The 13642-nt window shown below is 44.4% G+C and overlaps 1 protein-coding gene across 14 annotated transcripts in view; it reads left to right on the top strand.

The window, feature by feature from the left end:
- The window catches only part of mapk8ip3 (mitogen-activated protein kinase 8 interacting protein 3), a 162472-nt gene that overhangs the window by 101178 nt on the left and 47652 nt on the right, over positions 1–13642 (top strand). For all 14 annotated transcript variants that reach the window (XM_061884462.1, XM_061884460.1, XM_061884461.1 and 11 more), the window contains 6 exons: positions 1301–1456; positions 1513–1678; positions 6573–6764; positions 6830–6980; positions 7516–7635; positions 11202–11282. In XM_061884462.1, coding sequence (XP_061740446.1) covers positions 1301–1456; positions 1513–1678; positions 6573–6764; positions 6830–6980; positions 7516–7635; positions 11202–11282 — 866 coding nt within the window. The remainder of the gene's footprint in view (positions 1–1300; positions 1457–1512; positions 1679–6572; positions 6765–6829; positions 6981–7515; positions 7636–11201; positions 11283–13642) is intronic.

Below are 13642 nucleotides of genomic sequence, written 5' to 3'. Positions count from 1 at the left end.
GTATGTTGATTATTAAAATGTAGGTCTAAGTGAGACCTACATAGTGTTTTTTGTTTCATGTCTCTCTGACATTCCTACCGGAAGTTATAAGCAGTTTTGTCTGTGTTTTCTTCCTCGGAGCAGTTTATCCGTGTTGTATTCCTAGGGGGGCGGTAGAGCGCAATTTTGAGTTTTGAGGTTAGGTTTTTTCATCAGATCGCAATTTTTGCCAGACCTGATGTGTGTGTCAAGTTTGGTGAGTTTAGAAGCATTTTAAGGGGGTCAAATAACAGTTCAAAGAGGCAAAAATTACATTTTTTAGGAGACTTTGCACAGGGGTTCTTTGAAGGCGCGTAGAATCAAAACCTGAGACCTTATCAAAACTCTGTTCTATACTTTTAATCAGAAGGGTTCAATCTCTCTCCTGTGCGAGTTTGAAGCCAAAACAACAAACGCACTCAGAGGAGATAATGTTTGAAGAAAGGTGACCGGTTTTTACAAAACTTTTGTTTTGAAGGGGGGATTGCAAACTTCCTGTTGATTTTTGTTGGGGGTTGTCAATCTATGAAATGTAAGTCTAAGCGAGACCTACATAGAGGTTTTTGTTTCATGTCCCTCCGACATTCTTACCGGAAGTTACAAGCAGTTTTGTCTGTGTTTTCTTCCTAGGAGCAGTTTTTTCAGTGTTTTATTCAAAAATAGCGCTAGAGTGCAATTTTGAGTTTTGGGGTTTGGTATTTTCATTAGATCGCAATATTTGCCAGTCCTTATGTGCGCGCCAAGTTTGGTGACTTTTGAAGCATTTTAAAAGGGGTCAAATTACAGCGCAAAGAGGCAAAAATTGCATTTTTTGCGAAAATTTTATTTTGAAGGGGTTTTTGCCAACTTCCTGTAGATTTTTGCTGAAAGAAGTGAGTGTATGAAAATTGGGTCTAAGTCAGACCTACATAGGAGTTTTTGTTTCATGTCGCTATGACATTCCTAACAGAAGTTACATGCAGTTTTGTCTGTACTTTTTTCCTAGGGGGCGCTAGAGCGCAATTTTCATTTTGGGGGATTGGTTGCTTAATATGTTGGGAAGGTTTGCTATACCGACGTGTGTGTCAAATTTGGTGAGTTTTTAAGGGGGTCAAATTACAGCGCGTAGGTGCGGAATAATAATAAAACGCAGCAGTTTCAATAGGGTCCTTGGCCCATGGCAAAGGACTCCACAGGAGTCCTTTGCCATGGGCCAAGGACCCTAATTAATCTTGTTGGACAGGATCAGTGACAACACCTTTCCTCCTTCACTGACATGAACATCTACTTCTACCTTCCTCAGTTGTGGTGTGCAGCCGGGGTGGACCTCACAGGGTGGAGTGCCGACCCCCAGGAGGCGGGGCCAATCACAGCGGGCCCTGAAGGCAGCGACCCCCTGCGTGGGGAGGAGAAGGAGGGAGGCAAGAAGAGCAGCAACAACTCCCCAGAGAAGAGGAAGGTGAGAGCGAGCACGGCCCCGCTGAGTCCACCTGGCCTCACCTCTGTGTCCTCCAGTCCAAGGAGGTCCAGGAGACGGACGCCATGAGCAGCCGCGTGTGGATCCTGACCAGCACGCACTCCGCCAGCAAGGTGGTGATCATCGACGCCAACCAGCCGGGCTCGCTGGTGGACCAGTTCAACGTCTGCAACGCACACGTGCTCTGCATCTCCAGTGTGCCAGGTGAGTATCCCGATCCAAAGTCTGGACTCTGTGCAGCCACGACCATACAGAAAAAACTGAAGAACCCTTGGATGCTTTGTCACGAACCCAATGTAGGTCAACATATGCTAATTGGTGGAATACCTAATCACCTATTCTCATGATGGTTTTCATTTAAATGTGTACTAGGACCCACCCTTTTGGGGGAGAGTCCAACCACATTCTTCTAGTCCATTCATCCAACCATCTTCTTCCGCTTATCCGAGGTGGGGTCGCGGGGGCAGCAGCCTAAGCAGGGAAGCCCAGACTTCCCTCTCCCCAGCCTCTTCGTCCAGCTCCTCCCGGGAGATCCCGAGGCGTTCCCAGGCCAGCTGGGAGAGATAGTCTTCCCAACGTGTCCTGGGTCTTCCCTATGGCCTCCTACCAGTCGGGCGTGCCCAAAACAGGTGGCATCCTGACCAGATGCCCGAACCACCTCATCTGGCTCCTCTCCATGTGGAGGAGCAGCGGCTTTACTTTGAGTTCCACCCGGATGGCAGAGCTTCTCACCCTATCTCTAAGGGAGAGAGACCTGCCACCCGGCGGAGGGAACTCATTTGGGCCGCTTGTACCCGTGATCTTATCCTTTCGGTCATGACCCAAAGCTCATGACCATAGGTGAGGATGGGAACGTAGATGACCGGTAAATTGAGAGCTTTGCCTTCCAGCTCAGTTCCTTCTTCACCACAACGGATCGGTACAACGTCCGCATTACTGAAGACTGATCCGCCTGTCGATCTCACCATCCATTCTTCCTCACTCGTGAAAAAGACTCCGTGGAACTTGAACTCCTCCACTTGGGGCAGGGTCTCCTCCCCCACCCGAGATAGCACTCCACCTTTTTCTTGGCAAGAACCATGGACTTGGACTTGGAGGTGCTGATTCCCATCCCAGTCGCTTCACACTTGGCTGCGAATCGATCCAGTGAGAGCTGAAGATCTTGGAGCCATCAGGACCACATGATCTGCAAAAATGCAGAGACTTAATACTGCAGATACCAAACCAGATACCCTCAACGCCCCTGACTGCGCCTAGAAATTCTGTCCATAAAAGTTATGAACTGAATGGGTGACAAAGGGCAGCCTTGGCGGAGTCCAACCCTCACTGGAAACGTGTCCGACTTACTGTCGGCAATGCGGACCAAGCTCTGACACTGATCGTACAGGGAGTGGACCGCCACAAACAGACAGTCCGTTACCCCATACTCTCTGAGCACTCCCCACAGGACTTCCCGAGAGACACGGTCGAATGCCTTTTCCAAGTCCACGAAGCACATGTAGACTGGTTGGGCAAACTCCCATGCACCCTCAAGAACCCTGCCCAGAGTATAAAGCTGGTCCACAGTTCCACGACCAGGACAAAAACCACACTGTTCCTCCTGAATCCGAGGTTGGACTATCCGGCATAGCCTCCTCTCCAGTACACCTGAATAGACCTTACTGGGAAGGCTCTGCAGTGTGATCCCACCATAGTTGGAACACAACCTCCGGGTCCCTTCCTTAAAGAGAAGAACCACCACCCCGGTTTGCCAATCAAGAGGTACCGCCCCCGATGTCCACGTGATGTTCCAGAGTCTTGTCAACCAAGACAGCCCCACAGCATCCAGAAGCTTTAGGAACTCCGGGCAGTTTTCATCCACCCCTGGGGCCTTGCCACTAAGGAGCTTTTTAACTACCTCGGCAACCTCAGCCCCAGAAATAGGAGAGTCCACCACAGAGTCCCCAGGCACTGCTTCCTCATAGGAAGACGTGTTGGTGGGATTGAGGAGGTCTTTCAAGTATTCCTTCCACCGATCCACAACATCCGCAGTCGAGGTCAGCAGAACACCATCCGCACCATACACGGTGTTGACAGTGCACTGCTTCCCCTTCCTGAGGCGGCGGATGGTGGTCCAGAATCACTTGGAAGCCATCTAGAAGTCGTTTACCATAGCTTCCCCGAACTCCTCCCATGTCCGAGTTTTTGCTTCTGCGACCGCTGAAGCTGCACACCGCTTGGCCTGTCGGTACCTGTTTGCTGCCTCCGGAGTCCTATGAGCCAAAAGAGCCCGATGGGACTCTTTCTTCAACTTGACGGCATCCCTGCGGGTTCTAGGATTACTGCCACAACGGGCACAAACCACCTTGCGGCCACAGCTCCAATCAGCCGCCTCAACAATAGAGGTACTGAACATGGTCCACTCGGCCTCAATGTCCAGCACCTCCCTCGTGACATTTTCAAAGTTCTTCCGGAGGCGGGAATTGAAACTCTCTCTGACAGGAGACTCTGCTAGGCGTTCCCAGTAAACCCTCACAATGCATTTGGGCTTGCCAGGTCTGTCCGAGGCGGTCTTAAACAGTGACTACAACTGGAGTCCAACCACATCCTTGTTGTCCAAGGCCGTCTTAAACGGTGACTACAACTGCAGTCCACCCACATCCTTCTAGTCCTAGGCCGTATTAAACGGTGAGTACAACTACAGTCCAACCACATCCTTGCAGTCCAAGGTGGTCTAAAACAGTGACTACAACTGCAGTCCAGCCACATCCTTACAGTCCAGGGCCGTCTTAAACAATGACTAGAACTGTAGTCCAACTACACCCTTCTAGTCCAAGGCCGTCTTAATACAGTGACTACAACTGCAGTCCAACCACATCCTTGTAGTCCTAGGCGGTCTTAAACAGTGACTACAGCTGCAGTCCAACCACATATGGGATCAACATGGTATTGGATCAATAGGGTATAGGATCAACATGGTATGGGATCAATATGGTATGGGATCAATACGGTATGGGATCAATACGGTATGGGATCAACATGGTATGGGATCAATACGGTACGGGATCAACATGGTATGGGATCAACATGGTATGGGATCAGTACGGTATGGGATCAATATGGTATGAGATTAACATGGTATGAAATCAACATGCCATGGGATCAACATGGTATGGGATCAACATGGTATGGGATCAATATGGTATGAGATTAACATGGTATGAAATCAACATGCCATTGGATCAACATGGTATGGGATCAACATGGTATGGGATCAATATGGTATGAGATTAACATGGTATGAAATCAACATGCCATGGGATCAACATGGTATGGGATCAACATGGTATGGGATCAGTACGGTATGGGATCAATATGGTATGGGATTAACATGGTATGAAATCAACATGCTATGGGATCAACATGGTATGGGATCAATACGGTAAGAAGTTAACATGATATGGGATCCATACGGTATGGGATCAACATGGTATGGGATCCATACGGTATGGGACCAACATGGTATGAGATCAATACAGTATGGGTTCAATACGGTATGGGATCAACATGGTATGAGATCAATACAGTATGGGATCAATACGGTATGGGATCAACATGGTATGGGATCAATACAGTATTGAATCAATACGGTATGGGATCAACATGGTATGGGATCAATATGGTATGGGATTAACATGTTATGAAATCAACACACCATGGGATCAATGCGGTATGAAGTTAACATGGTATGGGATCCATACGGTATGGGACCAACATGGTATGAGATCAATACAGTATGGGTTCAATACGGTATGGGATCAAGATGGTATGAGATCAATACAGTATGGGATCAATACGGTATGGGATCAACATGGTATGGGATCAATACAGTATTGAATCAACACGGTATGGGAGCAATACAGTATTGAATCAATACGGTATGCGATCAACACGGTATGGGAGCAATACAGTATTGAATCAATACGGTATGGGATCAACATGGTATGGGATCAATATGGTATGGGATTAACATGTTATGAAATCAACACACCATGGGATCCACATGGTATGGGATCAATACGGTATGGGATCCATACGGTATGGGACCAACATGGTATGAGATCAATACAGTATGGGTTCAATACGGTATGGGATCAACATGGTATGAGATCAATACAGTATTGAATCAATACGGTATGGGATCAACATGGTATGAGATCAATACAGTATTGAATCAATACGGTATGGGATCAACACGGTATGGGAGCAATATGGTATGGGATTAACATGGTATGAAATCAACACACCATGGGATCAACATGGTATGGGATCAATACGGTATGAAGTTAACATGGTATGGGATCCATACGGTATGGGATCAACATGGTATGAGATCAACATGGTATGGGATCAACATGGTATGGGATCCATACGGTATGGGACCAACATGGTATGAGATCAATACAGTATGGGTTCAATACGGTATGGGATCAACATGGTATGAGATCAATACAGTATTGAATCAATACGGTATGGAATCAACACGGTATGGGATCAATATGGTATGGGATTAACATGGTATGAAATCAACACACCATGGGATCAACATGGTATGGGATCAATACGGTATGAAGTTAACATGGTATGGGATCCATACGGTATGGGATCAACATGGTATGAGATCAATACAGTATGGGTTCAATACGGTATGGGATCAACATGGTATGAGATCAATACAGTATGGGTTCAATACGGTATGGGATCAACATGGTATGGGATCAACACGGTATGGGAGCAATACAGTATTGAATCAATACGGTATGGGATCAACATGGTATGGGATCAACATAGTATGGGATCAATATGGTATGGGATCAATACGGTATGGGATCAATACGGTATGGGATCAATACGGTATGGGATCAACATGGTATGGGATCAATACGGTACGGGATCAACATGGTATGGGATCAACATGGTATGGGATCAATATGGTATGGGATCAACATGATATCGGCCAATGGTCAGTGTGGATAATGGATGCCATGCCGGGAGGTGTGAGCCATCCACAGGACTGTGTCAGAAACAGGAAGTGTGTTTTCCTGATGCGTGTTGACAGCTGCCAGCGAGAGCGACTACGCGGCGGGTGAGATCGTGCTGGACCCGGGTGACGGCGGACCTGGCCAGGACGGCGGAGGCGTGGAGGGTATGTTGGCCGGTATCACGCTAGTGGGGTGCGCCACTAACTGCAGTGTTGCCCGTAGCAACTGCTCCTCCCGCACTGACACTCCCATCACGGACAAAGGCCAAGGTGGGCACTTCCTCCACGCGCCTGCTCCTTTCCTATTGGTCCATGCCTCCTCCTCTTGTGTGCAGGCCCCGCCCACGCCAAGATTCATCCGGCCCAGTCGGCCGAGGAAGCCACCGAGGCCACCGAGTCCGCAGCCAGCCACGCCGGACCCCCGGGACCGTTTATGGAGCACGTCTTTACCGATCCGCCGGCTCGCGTAGCGGACGTCTCTGACAGGTGGGTAGAACGTGGGTCCCCGCACCATGGGACTACATCCTGGACCCCCGCATGTGGGGCCCCCACACCATGGGACTACATCCTGGACCCCCGCATGTGGGGCCCCCACACCATGGGACTACATCCTGGATCCCCGTATGTGGGGCCCCCGCACCATGGGACTACATCCTGGACCCCCGCATGTGGGGCCCCCGCACCATGGGACTACATCCTGGACCCCCGTATGTGGGGCCCCCGCACCATGGGACTACATCCTGGATCCCCGTATGTGGGGCCCCCGCACCATGGGACTACATCCTGGACCCCCGCATGTGGGGTCCCCACACCATGGGACTACATCCTGGATCCCCGTATGTGGGGCCCCCGCACCATGGGACTACATCCTGGACCCCCGCATGTGGGGTCCCCACACCATGGGACTACATCCTGGACCCCCGCATGTGGGGCCCCCACACCATGGGACTACATCCTGGACCCCCATATGTGGGGCCCCCACCCCAGGAGACTACATCCTGACTCTTTTGTGTCCTCACAGGAGCGCTGCTCAGTCCAAGGAGGAGACGTCGGTTGCCGCGGAGACGGAGGACGGCGGCCAAGAGGCCAAGACTTACACCAGCATGGCCCCCACCATGTGGCTTGGGGCCCAGAATGGCTGGTAAGTGTCCATCCATTTTCTACCGCTTGTCCCTATTGAGGGTGCTGGAGCCCTCACCGTCCAGTAAACCTTGTACTTGTTCTTTTGTTCTAAAACCTCTGATGTCACCTTGTACTTGTTCTTGGTTCTAAAACCTCTGATGTCACCTTGTACTTGGGTTCTAAAACCCCTGATGTCACCTTGTACTTGTTCTTTTGTTCTAAAACCTCTGATGTCACCTTGTACTTGTTCTTGGTTCTAAAACCTCTGACATCACCTTGTACTTGGGTTCTAAAACCCCTGATGTCACCTTGTACTTGGGTTCTAAAACCTCTGATGTCACCTTGTACTTGTACTTGTACTTGGTTATAAAACCTCTGACGTCACCTTGTACTTGTACTTGGGTTCTAAAACCTCTGATGCCACCTTGTACTTGGGTTCTAAAACCTCTGATGTCACCTTGTACTTGTCCTTGGTTCTAAAACCCCTGATGTCACCTTGTACTTGGGTTCTAAAACCTCTGATATCACCTTGTACTTGTTCTTTTGTTCTCAAACCTCTGATGTCACCTTGTACTTGTTCTTGGTTCTAAAACCTCTGATGTCACCTTGTACTTGTACTTGGTTCTAAAACCTCTGATGTCACTTTTTACTTGGTTCTAAAACCTCAGATATCACCTTGTACTTGTTCTTGGTTATAAAACCTCTGACGTCACCTTGTACTTGTACTTGGGTTCTAAAACCTCTGATATCACCTTGTACTTGTACTTGGGTTCTAAAACCTCTGATGTCACCTTGTACTTGTACTTGGGTTCTAAAACCTCTGATGTCACCTTGTACTTGTCCTTGGTTCTAAAACCTCTGACATCATCTTGTACTTGTACTTGGGTTCTAAAACCTCTGATGTCACCTTGTACTTGTTGTTTGGTTGTAAAACCTCTGATGTCACCTTGTACTTAGTTCTAAAACCCCTGATGTCACCTTGTACTTAGTTCTAAAACCCCTGATGTCACCTTGTACTTAGTTCTAAAACCCCTGATGTCACCTTGTACTTAGTTCTAAAACCCCTGATGTCACCTTGTACTTGGGTTCTAAAACCTCTGATATCACCTTGTACTTGTTCTTTTGTTCTCAAACCTCTGATGTCACCTTGTACTTGTTCTTTTGTTCTCAAACCTCTGATGTCACCTTGTACTTGTACTTGGTTCTAAAACCTCTGATGTCACTTTTTACTTGGTTCTAAAACCTCTGACATCACCTTGTACTTGTTCTTTTGTTCTCAAACCTCTGATGTCACCTTGTACTTGTTCTTTTGTTCTCAAACCTTTGATGTCACCTTGTACTTGTTCTTGGTTCTAAAACCTCTGATGTCACCTTGTACTTGTACTTGGTTCTAAAACCTCTGATGTCACTTTTTACTTGGTTCTAAAACCTCAGATATCACCTTGTACTTGTTCTTTTGTTCTCAAACCTCTGATGTCACCTTGTACTTGTTCTTGGTTCTAAAACCTCTGATGTCACTTTTTACTTGGTTCTAAAACCCCTGATGTCACCTTGTACTTGGGTTCTAAAACCTCTGATATCACCTTGTACTTGTTCTTTTGTTCTCAAACCTCTGATATCACCTTGTACTTGGGTTCTAAAACCTCTGATATCACCTTGTACTTGTTCTTTTGTTCTCAAACCTCTGATGTCACCTTGTACTTGTTCTTTTGTTCTCAAACCTCTGATGTCACCTTGTACTTGTTCTTTTGTTCTCAAACCTCTGATGTCACCTTGTACTTGTTCTTTTGTTCTCAAACCTCTGATGTCACCTTGTACTTGTACTTGGTTCTAAAACCTCTGATGTCACTTTTACTTGGTTCTAAAACCCCTGATGTCACCTTGTACTTAGTTCTAAAACCCCTGATGTCACCTTGTACTTGGGTTCTAAAACCTCAGATATCACCTTGTACTTGTTCTTTTGTTCTCAAACCTCTGATGTCACCTTGTACTTGTACTTGGTTCTAAAACCTCTGATGTCACTTTTTACTTGGTTCTAAAACCCCTGATGTCACCTTGTACTTGGGTTCTAAAACCTCTGATATCACCTTGTACTTGTTCTTTTGTTCTCAAACCTCTGATGTCACCTTGTACTTGTACTTGGTTCTAAAACCTCTGATGTCACCTTGTACTTGTACTTGGTTCTAAAACCTCTGATGTCACTTTTTACTTGGTTCTAAAACCCCTGATGTCACCTTGTACTTGGGTTCTAAAACCTCTGATATCACCTTGTACTTGTTCTTTTGTTCTCAAACCTCTGATGTCACCTTGTACTTGTACTTGGTTCTAAAACCTCTGATGTCACTTTTTACTTGGTTCTAAAACCTCTGACATCACCTTGTACTTGTTCTTTTGTTCTCAAACCTCTGATGTCACCTTGTACTTGTTCTTTTGTTCTCAAACCTCTGATGTCACCTTGTACTTGTTCTTTTGTTCTCAAACCTCTGATGTCACCTTGTACTTGTACTTGGTTCTAAAACCTCTGATGTCACTTTTACTTGGTTCTAAAACCCCTGATGTCACCTTGTACTTGGGTTCTAAAACCTCAGATATCACCTTGTACTTGTTCTTTTGTTCTCAAACCTCTGATGTCACCTTGTACTTGTACTTGGTTCTAAAACCTCTGATGTCACTTTTTACTTGGTTCTAAAACCCCTGATGTCACCTTGTACTTGGGTTCTAAAACCTCTGATATCACCTTGTACTTGTTCTTTTGTTCTCAAACCTCTGATGTCACCTTGTACTTGTACTTGGTTCTAAAACCTCTGATGTCACCTTGTACTTGTACTTGGTTCTAAAACCTCTGATGTCACTTTTTACTTGGTTCTAAAACCCCTGATGTCACCTTGTACTTGGGTTCTAAAACCTCTGATATCACCTTGTACTTGTTCTTTTGTTCTCAAACCTCTGATGTCACCTTGTACTTGTACTTGGTTCTAAAACCTCTGATGTCACTTTTTACTTGGTTCTAAAACCTCTGACATCACCTTGTACTTGTTCTTTTGTTCTCAAACCTCTGATGTCACCTTGTACTTGTTCTTTTGTTCTCAAACCTTTGATGTCACCTTGTACTTGTTCTTGGTTCTAAAACCTCTGATGTCACCTTGTACTTGTACTTGGTTCTAAAACCTCTGATGTCATTTTTTACTTGGTTCTAAAACCTCAGATATCACCTTGTACTTGTTCTTTTGTTCTCAAACCTCTGATGTCACCTTGTACTTGTTCTTGGTTCTAAAACCTCTGATGTCACTTTTTACTTGGTTCTAAAACCCCTGATGTCACCTTGTACTTGGGTTCTAAAACCTCTGATATCACCTTGTACTTGTTCTTTTGTTCTCAAACCTCTGATATCACCTTGTACTTGTACTTGGTTCTAAAACCTCTGATGTCACTTTTTACTTGGTTCTAAAACCTCTGATGTCACCTTGTACTTGTTCTTGGTCCTAAAACCTCTGATGTCACCTTGTACTTGTTCTTGGTCCTAAAACCTCTGATATCACCTTGTACTTATTGTTTGGTTGTAAAAGCTGCTTGTGTCCCCTGCAGGCTTTATGTCCACTCAGCTGTGGGCAACTGGAAGACGTGTCTGCACTCCATCAAACTCAAAGACTCGGTGCTCAGTCTGGTGTAAGTACCTCTTCACTTCCTCTTTGATACCTGACTGATACATGTGTCCATTTACTGACATACATTCATACCAGTCAGATACATGTGTCGATTTAGTGACATCAACTCTTTAGTCACTTTGGACTAAGCTGACAATTAGGGGTGTTCCCACATTAACATCGATCTGATATCAGCAAAAGGAACACAGATCGGATATCGGCTCTTATGTAAGATGTACGATACAAGCAGTCTAGCAGAGTGTTTACTTGTGTGTGATATCATGTGCGATGCAAGCAGTCCTGCAGCGTTTTTACTTGTTTGTGACATCATGTGCGATACAAGCGGTCTTGCTGTGGCCTGCAAAGTGTGAGATGTCGTGTGTGATATCATAAGCGATACAAGCAGTCTTGCTGTGTGTTTACGTGTGTGTGATATCATATGCGATACTAGCAGTCTTGCTGCGTCCTGCAGAGTGTGTGATTGTGTGATATCATGTGCGATACAAGCAGTTTTGCTGCGACCTGCAAAGTGTGAGATATCGTGTGTGATATCATGAGCGATACAAGCAGCCTTGCTGTGTGTTTACTTGTGTGTGATATCATGTGCGTTACAAGCAGCCTTGCAGCGTGTTTACTTCTGTGTGATATCATGTGCGATACAAGCATTCTTGCAGCTTCCTGCAGAGTGTGATATCATGTGTGATACAAACAGTCCTGCAGCATGTTTACTTGTGTGTGTGATATCATGTGCGATACAAGCAGTCCTGCAAAATGTTTACTTCTGTGTGATATCATGTGCGATACAAGCATTCTTGCAGCTTCCTGCAGAGTGTGATATCATGTGTGATACAAGCAGTCCTGCAGCATGTTTACTTGTGTGTGTGATATCATGTGCGATACAAGCAGTCTTGCAAAATGTTTACTTCTGTGTGATATCATGTGCGATACAAGCATTCTTGCAGCGTCCTGCAGAGTGTGTAATTGTGTGTGACATCATGTGCGATACAAGCAGTCCTGCAGTGTCCTGCAGAGTGTGTAATTGTGTGTGACATCATGTGCGATACAAGCAGTCTTGCAGCGTCCTGCAGAGTGTGTAATCGTGTGTGATATCATGTGTGATCCAGGCAGTCTTGCGGTGTGTTTACTTGTGTGTGTGATATCATGTGCGATACAAGCAGTCCTGCAGCATGTTTACGTGTGTGTGATATCATGTGTGATTCAAGTAGTCCTGCAGCGTGTTTACTTGTGTGATAACATGATATCATATATACAGGTACATATACAGTGTGTACATTACTTGATATCATATATATTTACACATCATGTACAATATACGATATCATATATACAGCTATATATACAGTATGTACTCTACATACAGTATATATATATATATATATATATATATATATGTATATATATATATATATACACATACACAGTATGTATATTGCATATACAGTGTTTATATTACATTATAATATATATATATATATACATATACAGTATGTATATTACATGATATAGATATAGATGACATGATATGATATAGGTGTATATACAGTATGTAGATGACATGATATGATTTATATACAGTATGTAGATGACATATTTATATACAGTATGTAGATGACATATGATTTATATACAGTATGTGGATGACATGATATTTATATACATTATGTGGATGACATGATATGATTTATATACAGTATGTAGATGACATGATATGATTTATATACAGTACGTAGATGACATGATATGATATAGGTGTATATACAGTATGTCGATGACATATTTATATACAGTATGTAGATGACATATGATTTATATACAGTATGTAGATGACATGATATGATTAATATACAGTATGTGGATGACATGATATGATTAATATACAATATGTGGATGACATGATATGATTAATATACAGTATGTGGATGACATGATATGATTAATATACAGTATGTGGATGACATGATATGATTAATATACAGTATGTGGATGACATGATATGATTAATATACAGTATGTGGATGACATGATATGATTAATATACAATATGTGGATGACATGATATGATTAATATACAGTATGTGGATGACATGATATGATTAATATACAGTATGTGGATGACATATGATTAATATACAGTATGTAGATGACATGATATGATTAATATACAGTATGTAGATGACATGATATGATTAATATACAGTATGTGGAGGACATGATATGATTAATATACAGTATGTAGATGACATGATATGATTAATATACAGTATGTGGATGACATATGATTAATATACAGTATGTAGATGACATGATATGATTAATATACAATATGTAGATGACATGATATGATTAATATACAGTATGTAG

Source organism: Nerophis ophidion, linkage group LG23 (assembly GCF_033978795.1).
Source record: "Nerophis ophidion isolate RoL-2023_Sa linkage group LG23, RoL_Noph_v1.0, whole genome shotgun sequence".
NCBI classification, from domain to species: Eukaryota; Metazoa; Chordata; class Actinopteri; order Syngnathiformes; family Syngnathidae; genus Nerophis; species Nerophis ophidion.
Note: the sequence above shows the minus strand (reverse complement) of the source record. Positions and strands in the feature narration are given on the sequence as shown.